Consider the following 15,612-nt stretch of genomic DNA (forward strand, 5'->3'; position numbering starts at 1 on the left):
AGCCCACTGACCATTGCAGGTCTTGCCATCACTGTTCAAGGTGAAGCCCTCCCGACAGGCGCAGGTGTAAGAGCCCGGGGAGCTGAGGCACACCTGCTCACAGTCGTGGTCTCCTGTGGCACACAAGTCTGACACCACTGTGGGGACAAGAGGAGACTCAGAATCGCACGGTCACAGGGCCTCGGACATCTCAGCCAGGGTGGCCCTTCACACACTCAGGGAAACTGAGGCCGCCAACTGGGTGAGGTCCAAGTCCCAGACCCTCAGCCCAGGGCCGGAATCACTTGCCCGCCCCACGCTGACGCTCTCAGCTCCGCCTCCCGTCCTATTCAGCCCCGCCCTGTCGCTGACTCGGCCCTGCCCCGGCCTTGTCCCTCCCCGCCCGGCCCCGCCCTGGTCCGCCCCCGATGCAGACTCAGTCCCGCCCTGTCCAGCCCCAGCTCTAATCGGCTCTCTAGCCACGCCCCCATCCCCTCCCTGCCACCTGCCCTGGCCCCACCCCGAGCTCAGCCCCGGCCCTGTCCATCCCCGTCCGGCCCCGCCCCGGCCCCACCCCCGACGCGGACTCAGTCCCGCCCCATGCTCTCAGCCACGCCCCCTTCAGCCATGCGCCCTGCCTCCCACCCCGCGCTGCGGCCCCATCCCCGACACCAGCACCCCCCACACTCCCCCGAAGTGTCCCAGCCTTGTCCATCCCCGCCCTTCCCGGCGCACCGCAGAAGGCCTCCTGGAACTTCTTGGACAGCTTCTCGATGACGCTGTAGCTCTCCACGTAGTCGACGTGCTCGTCCTGCGGCTCGCTGGCGATCTGCCGCAGCGTGGCCTTGTCCACGCGGCCCACGCCGATGGCGAACAGCTCGATGCCATTGGCCCGGGCCCGTGCAGACACGTCCCGCACGCTGTCCTGGGGCCTCCCGTCCGTCACCACGATGACCACCTAAGACACGCGGGGCGCGTGTGAGGACCAGCCCAGGCCTCCCTCCCGCGCTGGGCTGGGCCGCTCAGCCCTCCAATAAGCCTCCGGGGCCACTGGCAGAAGAGGACCCTGAGGCCCAGAGCAGAGTGCCTTGCCCAGGCCACACAGCTAATCCACAGCAGGTGGGTCTGATTCCCCACCGGGGTTTTGCCCCAGGGAGGAGAACCTGACTAGCACAAGAGGAGACAGGTTTCCTCTGACTGAAAGACATGGCTGAGGTGTTCTCCCATCTGACTAGGGCCTGTGGGTGTCTCCGCCCTCGGGCAGGCAGCTCTGTGATGATCCGAGGGCAGGACCATGTCTCCCTCCTCAGACAGGGGCCTCTGAGGACAGGACCGAACAAGTGTGCCCGACACCATGCAGTTCTGCGCTTTGGCCAGCAGAGGGCAGGCGAGGCTAATGAACGGCGGCTCTGCCTCCAGTCCGGCCATCCTTCCCCTCCAGGCCCTGGGAGGGGGGCCCTTCCCACGTAGATGGCTCCCGTTAGATGGCTCCCCCTTCTCCCTCCGTTCCCCAGGATGCTACATGCCCTTTCTGTACGAAAGAACACTGTCTGCTCCCCTCCCACAAGGCTCCCCTGTTTGTGCCCTGCGAAGGGAGACAGAGGGGACCCTGGTGCTGGGCCTAGCCCTCACCACCCCGACCTGAGTCTGCCCTGAAGGCAGGCTCTCTGCTTCTGATTCCTGGGTCCCCACCCTCAGCCCCAGGGGCCCCAAACCCCTGTCTTGGTGACCTGTAGTAGAGTGGTTGAGACAGGCCTGCGCTGGAAATGTGGCTCACCCTCCTGAGTCATCTGGGGAGATGATTCATGGTCTGAGGCCAGGAAGGGGGAAAATTATTTTTCATATCACTGTCGGGGACCCACTGGGGAGTGATCTTGCACCATCCCTTCCCCACCAGAGGCCGAGGCTCGCCTGTGACTGTCCACGGCCACAAGCCACCGCAGTCCCCCAAGACCCACTGTCTCCTGGAGCCCCAAGTGTCCCCCTTCAGTCCAGCCTGGGGACTTCGAACCCACCTTGTCAGGGCCTCCCACAGGTGGATTCCAGGCTGGACGCCCCAGGTCTGGAGGAATCGGAGCTCTCTGTCCTCACATGCCCACCCCAGGCCGCTGGCTTGATGTGGACTGACACAATTGACTGGGGGTGTGACAGCTACAGACATCACCACCGTCCCCTTCACCACCTCTCTCCATTAGGGTCACTCCAGGTCACCACAGCCTCTCAATGACCATGACCGTCAGCCTCACGTCAGAACTTGTAAATGGACCCCACGAAGGACGACCAACAGGCTGCCTAACAGGCCATTTCTTTGAGGGCTGTAATAGCCGGGATTATGTGTTCTTATCTGTAGACGTTCCTACCACTTACTAACTGGGCAAGACACTTAAGCCTCCCGTGCCTCAGTTTCCTCATCTGTAAAATGAGGACACCACCTCCCAGCAGGATTGCACTCATTCGGCCCTCATGTGTCAGGCGTGTTCTGCATGGGGGTAAGAAAGTACGTCCCCGGGGCCGAGGGCCTGAGTAGGTAAAGGATGATTCTTTGGGGCCGTCGAGGGCTGTGAAGGGAGGTGTGGGCGTCTATGGGTGGCCGCTGCGGGAGAGAGCACCTGACCAGCCCCACAGGCCCTGGGCTGAGTCCCAGGAAATTCCACTGTGGAGACCAGGCCTATGACGTCCTCGGCACCCGGCCTGGAGCCCGTACGGACGTCAGCTTGTGACGCATCACCTCATTTTTCTGAGCCCTCACCCTCGGAGGCTTATGAAATAAAAACTGAACTAACCCTTCCATGGGGCTTGGTGGTTCCAGGCGCTGTTCCAGGCATGCTATGCTATGGACTCACAGAATCCTCCCGACAGCCCCTCGAGAAGGAGCTGCGTTACTGTGGTTTCATAGGTAAAGGGACCGAGACGAGGAGCCGCACGCGCTGCTCAGGTGACACAGCTACTAGTCCGGGGAATGGGGGCTCCTGTCCGACGGGTGCCAACGTGTGAGCGTCTGGACTGCCTCCCTCGGCCTCAGGGAGCCAAGGTCAACTAAACTGAAATAATCCAGCACTCGCCAGATGGAGGTCCTGCGGTCAGAGGGTGGATAAAGCTGGGTTCAAATCCCAGCTCTGCCACTTGGCCCGGTTGGGTCTAAGACACAAGCGTGAGCCGGTTTGGAGAATCCTGCCGGCTGTCCACAGCAGGACGCCGGCGGGGAGGGGCGGGACACGTACCTTGCTGATGTCGGGGGACCTGGCGCGACCCCCCTCGGTGTCGCTGAAGGCTTTGTTGATAGCGAACTGGATGGCCAGGCCGGTCATGGTCCCCGTGGACAGCGGCTGGATGCGACGCACGGCCCGGAGCAGCGAGGCCTTGGAGCCGTGGGCCCGCAGCGGGAACTCCTGCTTCACAGCGCTGGCGTAGTTGACCACACCCACCCGGGTGGCATTGGGCCCCACATCCAGCGACTCGATGACCTGGGACAAGAACACCTTCACCTTCTCGAACTCCACAGGCCGCACGCTGCGCGAGCTGTCCACCACAAACACCAGGTCCGTGGGCCGGGTCCGGCACAGGTGCCCTGCGAGGGGACAGGGGGGGAGAGGGCCAAGAGCAGGGGGCAAAGGTCAGGAGCTACTTAGACTGAGACTGGAGGCCTCTGGCAGTGTAGACTCAAGCTGAGCCAGGCCAGCTAGATCCTTCTGTCAGCATGTGCCACACGGGCAAGCCACTTGCCAAAGACCCCGTAGCTCAGCCCCGTGGGAAAGACAGAGGCTCAAATCTCAGCCTCCAGCAACTCACTGCACATCTCTGAGCTCAGTTTCCTCATCCGTACAAGGAGCTGACAATCCCCTCTTTACAGGATACTTTGGGGCCGAGCAGGAGTGCACACAGGGTGCCAGGACACGGCTGGGCACGCAGCCGGCTTCTCCTCAGGCTTTGGCCCAGAATGGCTGCCATAGGAAGGGCTGCATTTCTCCTAAGGGGGCGGAGGGCCCAGCCCCAGGGGCCAGCGCAGGGCCCATCGGCTTGGCCTCTTTCATCTCAGCATCAAAGCCAGTCACCGAAGTAAACCTAGTTTCCCTGAGCCTCGAGGAGCCTGCTGGCTGGTGTCCATGGACAGGGGAGAGGGGCAGGGATTCCTCGTGGCCACCATGGCAGCTGGACCCTCATCCCCACAGAGGCGTGTCTTTCCAGACACCCTGCAGGCAGCACCATGTGCTGGGAAGTGCATGGAGCTGGAATGAAGCAGAGTGGGGTTCAAATCCCAGCTCAGCCCCCCTGTGGCCCTGGGCAGCTCACTGCACCTTTGGGAACCTCAGTTTCTCATCTGTCCAGTGGGGACAGTAAGGTTCCCTGCTTGGTACTGTCGCTGGCCTGGCCCTGCAGCCCGGTGGGGCTCAGTACAAAGGCCCTTCCCTCTGCGTCCCAGGACTGAGCAGAGCCGCTCCCAAGTGAGGATACAGGAAGGCTCAGGAAAGGGAAGGGGTCCTGGGCTGTCCCAGCCCCCCAGCCACAGTGCCCTAGGTATCAGAGTTCCTCAGGGGACCTCAGAAATGACCTTGCAGCCGCACCCTGGTCCCTGCTAGTTAAGGCTACCAATGGGTAAAGTGAGGCGCAGAAAGGGTGAGAGAATTAGCCACACCACGGAGCAGTGAATCGGGAGCCAGGGGAACGGGAGAACTCCCTTCTCCAGCCTCAGTTTTCCCATCTGTACAGGATAAGCTGGGCATTCTAGGATTCAGCCCAAGGCTGAAGCTCTGGGAGTGGTACGGGAGGGAGGAGCCCCCACCCAGATATGCTGGAAGGGCTGGGGAAAGGGGGATGGAGTCCTAGCCACCCCAGAGCTGCACTCAGAGGAGTGTGGGCTCGGCCCTGGGCTTGGTGCCACTCCAGCTTCTGGCCTCAGCGACCCCCAAGACTGGTCCTTGCAGCATGCGTGGTCCCCGAGAGTGGCCTGGGAGCTGAGGAGCTCCAGGGAAGGCTCTGAGGCTGCAGAGAAAGGCCCACTCCTGTCCCTCAATAGAACAGACTGAGGATCACCCCTGCCCTGACCCTTATGAATGTCACCATTGCTGTCGGCTCCCGTGCCAGCCTGCTGCCACCCCTGCCTCCCTGCCCACCCCCTGTCCCCGGCCCATGCAGGATCCCACTTAACCTCTGCTCATCTCAGTGCCCAGTGCTCAGTGCCACTCACCCAGTGTCCCCCACCTCACGTGGACCCCCTCACCTCCGGCCTGGGGGGTGAGGCCCAGTGTGCACGGGGCCTGGAGCAGGAGCAGCAGGCCGCACAGCACGAGGCTGACGCGCGGGCAGCAGCCGGCACAGTGCTGGGGGCCAGTGGGGTCCCAGTCTTATCAACCTCGCTGCCCAGCTCCCAGCCAGGCGGCCCCCACTGACGCGGGCCCCTAGCCCCCTTGGGGGGCGTGGCCCAGGCTGAATGGAGGTGTGTGTGCCCAGAGAGGGAGGGAGCAGCCTGGCCAGGGCTCAAGAGGCCCCTCCGACCACAAGGGCTCCTTTGCCTGCAGAAGCAGCCAGAATGGCAGCTGGAACTCAGGCAGTCTCAGGTGGGTGGAGGGTGGCTCCTCCAGGGGCTGGAGCCTGCCCTGACCCAAAGCTGCCACTCCCAGCCCAGGGAAAGCCCAGCCCCATGGCCTCAAGCCCCGGCCCTGCCCTGCACCCTCACCGCCCCCCCACCTTCTCTCACCTGCATCAATTTCCTCATCCAGCCGGCTGGCCCTGCTCCACCTTGGCCGTCCCCTGCCTCTCCACTTTCTCCCTGCTGGATCTCCAAGCTGCCCTCCAGGCCTCTGTGCAGGGAGGGTCCCCCGCCCCGAGCGCCCTTTCCTCCGGTTCACTCTCTGCCTAACGGGATCGTTCAAGATCATCGCAGGAACTAACTTGTGTGCGTGCATGGGGCAGCGGAAGGGACGGTTAGGAGCACAGACTCGAAGCCAGATTACCGGGTGTGCCGTATGCTACCTGTGTGACCGTGGGCCAGTTGCTTCACCTCTCTGAGCCCACCTCCTGGGGTGGATGAGAGGAGCAGGATTACATGAGCGGTCTCACTTAATTCCCTTGACAACCCCGTGATGCAGCTGCTATTATCACCCCCACTTTCCAGAAGAAGGACAGAAGACAGAGAGATGAAGTAACTTGTCTGAAGTCACACTGCTAAGAAGTATAGCCAGAGGCGCCCGGGTGGCTCAGTCCATTAAGTGTCCGACACCGAGTTTCAACTCGGGTCATGATCTCAGGGTCGTGGGATCGAGCCCCGAGACGGCTCCATGCTCAGTGAGGGATCTGCTTGAGATGCTCTCTCTCCCTCTGCCCCTACCACCCCCACCACTCCCATGCCCCCGCACACATGCGCACACGCTGTCTCTCTCTCTAAAATAAATAAATAAATATTTTTTAGAAGAAGAGGAGGAGGAAGAAGAAGAAGAATCATTGCCAGAATAGGGCCCCAGGCCAGTGCTCTCAGCCTCCCTGCTTGCTTGGGTGGAGTCTGGAGGAGCTGCCTTCTCCATGCCCACCTCCCCCCTACTCTTCCAGGATTAGGATCCCCTTCCCATGCTTCCATCACTGCAAGTCTCACCCAGGAGCTGGTAAGAGTCTGATTGATTCATCCCTGCATCTGGGCTCAGCCCAGAGTCTGCGTTGGAAGGCAAAAATAAAGGCTTGTAAATAAAGGAACGTCACCAAGAATGGCCCTGCTGCTGCATGTAGGTCCAGTAATTGATGGGATAACATGAAAAGAGCATGGGCTTGGCCAACCAAGAGACCCGGGTTCAGATCTCCATCTGTGGCTGAACAGCTGTGTGACCTAGAGCTGCTAACTTAACCTCTCTGAGCCTCAGCTTGTTAGCATGCAGCTGGAATGGTAGTTCTTGCCTTGCCTGCCTCACTGAGACCATGTGAGGAAGCAATGAGAAGATAGAAGGGGAGATGCAGGTCAAAGGATTATCATCTTTCCAGGGGACAGGGTAGCTAACATTTAAGACCTGTGTGCCTCACCCTGTGTAAGTCATGCCTCGAAAAGAAATGTACAGACATTTTTTTTTAAAGTGACCCAACCAATAGTCTCTCAATCTTTAGCGATAATGGCAGCCACGCTCTATTACTGTGTCTCCTTTTTCTCCAAACAAACCTGGGAGGTCAGCAGCTCCAAGGGCATCAGCCCATTTGTTAGATGAGACAACTGAGGCCCAGAGAAGTCCATGACTTGCTTGAAGCCACCCAGCCAGTTTAGGAGCGGAGCCCAGCCTGGAACTCAGGCCTCATCCCACTTGGCCCCAGGTTTAGAGAACGAGAAAGCAAACAGCATTTCCCTCCGACGTTTCCCACTTAGATTTCACTTATTCGTATCCTTTGTAGCCTTCCCCAGTTCCCAACGCTAGTCGAGGCTGCCGGTCCCTTTTCCCTCTACAACTTTTAAGTAATTCTTTTCTCCAAAGACACCGTGGGACATGACAGCAGTGCCTCTAGCATCCCAAAATTGGGTCGCAAATGTGTTAGCTGCCCCCGCCCACTGGCCGTCAGCTCCCTCCGAGCGGTGGATCTGGCCCAATTCAGCTGCCACTGACCCTCAGGATCCCGGCGCGACACTGGAACAGGGTATCTGGTCAACAAACGAAGAAATGAATTAAAAGAAGCAACAGGTGACAAATGGCTTCCATTTCCTTGGGAGCCGACCAGGGTCAGGCTGGGGTCTGCATCCACACGAGCTTGGCCTGCAGGAGCTGCACGAGGAGAACGTGATCGGCAGCCTTTTGGCCCCGTGTCCCCTCCCCGCTGCACGGGGCCACGGCCAGAGCTCGGGGGACACGGCTCTGTTGGCCCAGCCAGCAGCTGGGCCCATGAAACAGCTCTTTCAGCGCTGCGTCTGAATGGCAGTTCTGTGGCCTCCTCGGAGGAACACAGGCGCCTTTGCTGTGGCACCCGTCCACTCATTAGCAGGGCCACAGAAATGGGCCACAGGTAAGTTTTCAGGGGCAGAGCTAGGTTCCCCCCAGAAGGGTCAGCTTTCACATTCCACGGTGGGAGCAAGGGCTTAGGGGGAGGAAGTTCAGCCCATACATTGAGGAAAGAAAATAAATATTTGTGTTTTCAAAACGTGAAGCCTTTTTCCCCTGAGGAATGAAAATCGGGAACAGTGTGTCCGGTATGAACCAGAGGAAAAAAAAAAAAATGCTCCCAAGTCAGACGGGCAGCCCCGTGAAGGGCTCCCGCTGTTCCCTCTCCTTGTTTGCACACACCTCAGGTTTCCAGAAACTTAAAGCTTTCAGTGTTTTATCAGAGAGAGCCTTGGCGCTCAAGCGAGGGGCCCCGGGCGGGCACGGTTCCGTGGCAAGGGCGCAGGCCTCCCCTCCCGGGCCCCAGGACTCCGCTCTTTTCCTGAAGAGCAAACCTGGTTATCTCGCGCTCCTCCTCCCTCCTTCACCCACCAACCTCGCCGTTGGCTGGATCCACACATACCTTTACTCTTATTTATTTACCCTGCCTCTTTAATTAACTCTAAACCAACCAACTCACTTGGTGAAAAACTTTCTCCTCCCCCCTCCTAAAAATAACAGCCGTGAAATCTCGGGGTTGCTGTACAATGTATGAAGGTTCTCCAGTAGGCTTTCAAATAAATTCGAAACTAATTAAATTTTACTTCTGCCTCCGCACATCGCCCAAAATTCCAAGCAGGTCTCCTGTGTACCAAGTGCGTTCTGCCAGGGGCATGGATGCCGGACTTTGAGGAATCCCGTGAAGGGCAAAGCATCGGCCGCGGGCTCAGCGGGTGTGAGTCCCTGTTCCTTCACCCGCCCCCTGTGCCGACTTCCGCTGAATCCCTTCACCATTCTGCTCTTCTGCTTCGTGTCTGTAAAGTTGGGACCTCAGCGCCCATGCCACAGGATGGTTGAGAATGACACGGGTGAACGCCACGTCCAAGTTTCTTGTTTCCGTCCTCCCTCTTTGTATCGGTTAGAACAGAACAGGCGAAGCTGCGGTAAGAAATAGGCCCTCAGGGGGCAGTGGCTTTAGCACAAGGGTGTGCCCCCCCCCCCCCGCACAGGCTCTTCCCAAAGCCTCCTCCATCTGACTATGCCAGCATTTCCAAGTCCTCTGTGTCCGGCCACATGAACGAGATGAGGACAGCAAGCATCTCTCTTCACGCCCTCTGATAAGGAACACACCTCGCCGGCCTCTGCCTAGAAGCCCAGGAGCAGGACATGGGTATTTAGTGTCACCTTTCCCAAGTGGGGAAAGAAAAAAAAAAAAAAACTTTTGTTGGCCCAATGTCACTTCTAGATGAAAATTCACATTCAACGGGGCATTCGAGCCTTTTCTCCATCTGTTTCTTGCCACCTCTTCCAGGCCATTCCAGTCTCCCTCCCATCCCCTCTCCCCCTCCCCGGCTCTGTCCCCGCTCTTCTCTGGCACTGAGCAAAGCCTATTTTTTCCTTCACTGCAGCAAGACTCCACTTCGTTTTACTGACTGGTGTTAGCGGCTCCTGCCCCATGGGCCCGTGGGGGCCTCCAAGGTAGAGCCTCAGTCCTTTGCACCCAGCGCATTATCCCCGTCCCTGCTCAATAAAGGGCGACTCGTTTCGCTGTGGGGGAAACATAAAACCTTGACCTCAGGCTCTGAAGGAAACTCAGAGGTCATCTAGAGTAGTAGATCCAGCCTGGCCGCCATCAGACTCACCTGGAGACACCTGTCAGAAATAGGTGCGCCCGTGTTGGGGGCCTTCTCGGAGCCAGAGGGTCCGCCCATCCCCCCAGGGGCAGCTGTGGAGCTTTCCGCGGGGGATGGCTCCCGCTGTCAAGCACGCTGGCAGAAGGAATGAGCGTTTGGAGGGGAAGCTTGGGTTTGGCGCTGGGGACCATGATAGAGACAGTTGGTGCCCGTCCCACAGCCCTTCAGCCCACCTGCGTGTGCAGGTCCAGCTGCAGCGGGCAGTTCCCATGCACACTGACGGTGGCGGGCAGCCTGGGGGGTGCATGTCCCCAGGGCACGTCCTCAGCCAGCGAGCGAGAGGAGCTGGGACACAGAGCTTCCCCACTCCCCGCTGGACAATTCTGGAGTGGAGCTGCTTTGGCAAGAACTTTAAACGAAGCTGCGGCAAAGCTTTCCCAGGTGCGGGAGACCATGACGAGGACGTGTTTGGGGCCCTCCTGGGGGTGCGGGAGAACAGGCCTCTGACAGGTGGGGCAGAGGAGGGAAGAAAGATGCTTGTTTGGACCTTGAGGCCAGCCGGGATTTGCAGGCTCTGAGCAGAATCCTCACCTATCTGCATTTATGGGTTTTTCTCTGTTTTATACTTCCTTTAGTTACCCGCAAACTATCGGTAGAGATTGGTTAAGATTTTTCAAAAGAAAAATAGATGCCCAGGGTCTATCCCAGGCCCAGCGAATCTGCATTTCTGAGCTCCTCAGGTGGTCCTGGTGTAACTAAACCACAATCTCATAACATGAACATAAACTCTCTGTCTCGGAAAGCTGCTGTCCAGCCTCTGGAAGGACACCTGTTGGACGGGAGCTTGCTATCCCCCAGTGCATCCCGTCCAGCTCGGAGAGCAAGCAGGTCTCCTGTGTACCAAGTTCGGTGACCTGAAGGATCATGGTCGGGGCCCCACTGAGTTGATTCTTCCCCGATGGAAAAATCATTTCCTACCACCACTTTCGCAGCACATGGATTTTGGTTCCTTACCCGCCTGCTGCCAGCCCCCAAGGCATTTCAGTTCGTCTGTCTCCCTCCTAAAGGTTGGAGCTCTGAATTTAATATACTCCTCCAGCTCACAGAACAGAATCTATTTTCCCCTCCATTTCCCAGAGCACCTCACCTCTATTCATGCTGCCCGGAGTCCCTGCTGTTTTCCCCTCTACTTCGAAATGAAGCCACTGGAGACCAAAGATGTGTGACCAGGGGTCGACTCACCTGTTTCATCCTTCAGCGTCAAAACTCTGGCTCTACGCTGACCATGACCTCAGACCTGGCCACTTAGCAGTTTAAGGAAGGAAAAATCAATTTCCTCCAAGTTGGACAAGAGTGGTACCTTCATTTTTCTATCACTCTGTAATGAGTTACCACAAATGTAACAAACAACACCAATGGATGACCTCATAGTTCCTGTAGGTCAGAAGTCTGGACACCCCTAACGTGGGTTATCCGCTTGGTACCTCGCACGGCTGAAGTCAAAATGTTGGCGGGGCCTCATTCGTCGGGAGCTCAGGATCCTCTTTCCAGCTCACACAGCGGTTGGCAGATATCAGTTCCTTGCCGTGGTCCAACTGGACCACCTCCTCGACCCCCATCCTCTGCTGGCTGTTCACCAGGGGCCACGCTAAGCCACTTGCCATGTGGTCTCCTTCCAGGCCCACTCAGGCTTCAAATCTCCCCCATGCCAAGTCCCGGTCTTCAGGAGGGTTCCAGTCACCTTTAGGGATCACCTGATTAGGTCAGTCTCACCCAGGGTAATCTCCCTTTCTTAAAGTCTACTCTGCCATGAAACATAATCTAATCACAGGAGTGACTATCCCATCAGTTTCACGGGCTCCACCCACCCACACTCAAGGAGAGAGAGTGACTCAATGTCATTGGAGGCCATCCTAGAATTCTGCCTAGTTCAGTTAATCTAGACAGGTGTAGAATGAGGCAGGGCGGGAAGGAAGGAGGAGGGCAGGAGATTGACAAGGAAATACAGCATTCTTCAGTTTGGGGAAAGTTGCTTCGGGGTCAGTATGGGAAGGACTAGGTCGTAATTAACATACCAAAATGACAGCTCAGTGGTTAGTCTCTTATTTCAGTCTCCAGGCCCTTCCCTCCGTGGTGCCTTCAGTGATGAAGGAGGGTGGGGAAAGTGCCCCATGGCATTTGATGACCGGGGAGCAAGGTTTGCCCCTGTTCTTGCTCATGCAGTGACTACAGGCCCCAAGGAGTACTTTAGTGTCAAAACTGTTCTCCCTACAGCCTTCCTAAGGACGTCCAATGCCAGAGACATTTAAACCTTTCCTTCCCCCCCCCGCGCCCCCCCCCCCGAGANNNNGTCACCTCCCCAGGAAGAGGGGCCGGGAAGGTGAGAAGTAAGATTCCTGTCATATTCTTTTTTCTTCCAATGTCCCACCCAAAGTGCTTGAGAATACCTTGGCTTTTCCCAAAGCCCTCTGTTAGGAATTCAGCTCCACCGACTATAAAATTTCAGCAACTTGGTCAAGGTCAAGGCTGACGGTATTCGTGGTGTTGTAAGCTCAGAATGGTCATTGCAGGTGAGACTCCCGGGCTGGAGTCACCCACTGACATGCAGTCCCATCTCCAGGTCTTCACCCAGGCTGTCTCTCTGCCTGGGTTGTCCCCCCAGCACGTGGAACAGAGGAAGCTGCAAGGCCAGCATCCTGCCAGCTGGGCCATGAGGTTGACCAGATGGACTCTGTTTATTTAGGGCCGAGGCTCCTTTGTGCTGGCCGCTGTCTGCCAAGGTCACCGTCTATCAGAAGGCTCTTGGTGGCTAATTAAGCAGGCTTCCTCCTGGAGCGCCAGGAAGCTGGAATGTAAGTGCGGGCTCCCAGAGAGCCCATCCAGGCAGGTAGTGGACACAGACCCACCACAGCCGCTGCTTATACCCACAGCAGAGGCTCCAGCAACACCCAGAAAAACCCAAGGGGGACCCAAGGATGGGTGATCCCCTTCCTTTAACCTGGGAACTGTTTTTCTCAAGACTTTTCATTGCAAACCAGGGACATTCTTGGGGTACCTAAGTGAACATGAATCTGGTATCCCCAAAGTCTGAAGGGACCCCACCAAGTGGAGAGCTTGCCTGTTAGCACAAGGCAAGGGTTCTTCATCTGCAAAGTGGGGCTACTCATCCCCACGCCCCTGGGTGCTAAGGTGTAGCTGAGTGCCATCCTGTCCATGGCCCTTCAGGACACACCGCTGCCTCAAAGGCCCCTCATGCTGCCTTGGTCACAGGCCCTACAAGCAGTCAGACCAGGTGGGAAGCCTGAGACCGGACGGGACAAGGAGGCTTTCATCTAAGGGCGCATCTAGGGTGGCCACAGGTCAGCATTATGTCCCACGGTGGGTTAATACCTCCAGGAACCTTGGGGACATCCCCCCACATGACATCCCCCCCAACACATCCACAGATGACACTCACATCCTAACCTCCCTCCTTCCTTGCTCTCCTGACCTCCAGACCTAGAGACAGAGATGCTCCCTGAGCTCCAGCCTCATGTGTCCCCCAAGATAGCACAAATGCAAACAAAACTCAACGCATCCTCTTTTGCTCCCTGTCCTGTGTCCTCAGCTCAAAGCTGGGCACCACCTTCTCAAATGCTCTCCACCCGGGCACCAGCCTTGACCTTCCCTCTTCCTCACTTCTACTTCCAGGCCCTTTGGGTCCTGCTTCCCAAATGCCTCTTGAATCTACCCAGCCCCATGGCCACTGCTGGAGTTCATGCCCCCTCCTCCCTCCCCTGGACCACGCCCCCCACCCGCCTTCTGTCTGGGCCTTGCACGCATGTGGACCCCTGTCCTTCACGGCAAGCAGCACCGGGCTCTTGAGCCAGACCCGTCCTCAGCGTCAAGTGCACGACGGTGGTTCTACCTCAGTCCCTATCTTCAAGGGGCTTTCCAAGCTTCTAGAATCGTGCCCTCCTCAGGGGGATGCGGTAGGCTGGAAAGGACCAGGGGGACAAGCTCAGACTCCGGTCAGGCCTGTTGGAGTCAAACCCCAGTTTTGCTCTCCAACTGATCATGACTCTGGGCAAGTGACTTGCCTTTCCCGAGCCTCAGGACTAATCATCACACGGCACCTGCCGCGTGGGGTCCGGGGAGAGAGCCACAGAGATGACGCTGCAGTCTACCAGTAATCAAGGAACGTTCCCGCTACCATCACAGTCCTGAGAAACCGACGCTCCTGCTCGGGGACCGGATAATCAGGGAGCGTTCCCGCTACCACCACAGTCCTGAGAAACCGACGCTCCTACTCGGGGACTGGATAATCAGGGAGCGTTCCCGCTACCACCACAGTCCTGAGAAACCGACGCTCCTGCTCGGGGACCGGGTTTGATTTTGCTGACTTTCCTGCCCCGCCAGAGCCATCCATGCACGGGCGGCCCTCACCTGCCCAGCCTGCGCGCAGCCCGCTCCTTCCTGGGGCTGGCTCCTTTCCGGGCCTCCAGCTCAAACAGGCCCTCTCAGTGGGTCCCAACTCAGCCCTGTCAAAGGACCCCTGTGTGAGCCTCAAACGGGGCATTGATAGGGCCCTAGTGAGGGCTGCCCAGCCGATGGCGGGCTGGCTTGGCTTGGCCAGGCCACGCAACTTCCCCAAACCCAGCTATTTCCTGTTTCTCGGGCCAGCCCCCTCCGGGCCGCCTGGCCACAGGGCACAATCCCGCTATACAGCTCTGCCTGTGCCGTGGCTTCCAGCCAGGAGGGATGGGGTGGGGGGAGGGTGTCACTTCATCTGGTCCTCAGGACACACAGCCAATGCCCCCTGGCGTCCTCTCGATGAGGATGCAAGTTTGGAGACAAGATCAATCCTCCCTTCCCCTCACCTCTGTCCCCACTGCCCATTTGATGGGAGCTTCTGGGGAGCTTCCTTGCATGGCTCACCCCAAGAAGCAAGGGCTCACACAGGCTGGGGCCTCAGACCTTCTTAGCAGACACCGCTGGAATAGAAAAAAAGGCACTCGGCCTAATTTCTGAATGCTTTGTGGCCTCGGGAAAGTCACTTGACGTCTCTGGGCCTCAATTCCCTCATGTGTGAATGGGAGCTTGTTGCCTGTCTCTGTTAGAGCTTCACTGTATCGGCTGCTTGGGGATCTGACAAAGCGCAATAAAAGCCATAAAGAAATCTGCTCTCCCGAGAAAAGCTGACAACCCCAGAAGGTTGGTAACTCCTTCCTCAGCCCTCTTGTGGCTTCCTGCATCTGCTCTCATCCTTTCTAGAGCCTGACCCTGTACTCCCCTGCCCAAACCCTTCAGGCTCCCCCATCCCAGGATAAGTCCCTGCTCCTGGGTGCAGCATTCAAGGCTCCATTAGTACCAGTGACCAAGCCCAACTCACGCTGCCTCGGGCTCTCTGCTGACTTCACTCAGGCAGGCCCTCAGCAGCTCAGCCTCGGAAGACGAAGGCCAGAGGTGGAGAGAGAGAGAAAGAGATTATCGAAGAATTTGATTCCGAGGTCCAAGCATGCCCAAAGCCAGAAATCTCTGGACTTTTCATTTATGTGAGCCAAGAAATATCACAACCACCTTTTTTTTTTTTTTAATTAAGTTGGCTCACTAAGGTTTCTGTGACTTGCAACCATCTCCTTCCTGCAAATGCCCTTCTTGGCTGAAGTGAGCCAGGTGGGCTTACAGCCAAAGGACCGTCATGAATGCAAAGGCTCTGCACGACCCAGGCCCGAGACCTCGCCAGGCTCCCCATCCCCACGTGCCACCACACCGACCTACATAGGTCCTCTCCGCAGCTCCGCAGGGGCCCTCCACATCCTTCCCCCCTTGCTTACTGCTGCCCGCTCATTCTTTCAGCTCTGCTTGGTGAAAGGTCCTCCAAGAAGCCTTCGCTGACTGTAGGGGTCTCTGGGACTTTGCTTATCGTGGTGTTGGCCATGGGCTATCATTGTCCTTTACAGGTCTGTCTTCCCCCA

At 57.9% G+C, this 15,612-nt stretch overlaps 1 protein-coding gene across 1 annotated transcript in view; it reads right to left on the reverse strand.

Annotated features, from left to right (window-relative positions):
- Positions 1-11,319, reverse strand: part of MATN1 (matrilin 1) — a 16,485-nt gene extending 5,166 nt beyond the window's left edge. Inside the window, exons 1-7 of the mRNA XM_040619334.1 lie at positions 11,212-11,319; positions 9,889-10,134; positions 9,665-9,778; positions 5,198-5,297; positions 3,201-3,547; positions 715-937; positions 12-137 (exon numbers count right to left, since the gene is read on the reverse strand). Coding sequence (XP_040475268.1) covers positions 12-137; positions 715-937; positions 3,201-3,547; positions 5,198-5,297; positions 9,665-9,778; positions 9,889-10,134; positions 11,212-11,319 — 1,264 coding nt within the window. The remainder of the gene's footprint in view (positions 1-11; positions 138-714; positions 938-3,200; positions 3,548-5,197; positions 5,298-9,664; positions 9,779-9,888; positions 10,135-11,211) is intronic.
- Positions 11,320-15,612: the final 4,293 nt, after the last annotated feature.

Source organism: Ursus maritimus, unplaced genomic scaffold, assembly GCF_017311325.1.
Source record: "Ursus maritimus isolate PB19 unplaced genomic scaffold, ASM1731132v1 scaffold_32, whole genome shotgun sequence".
NCBI classification, from domain to species: domain Eukaryota; kingdom Metazoa; phylum Chordata; class Mammalia; order Carnivora; family Ursidae; genus Ursus; species Ursus maritimus.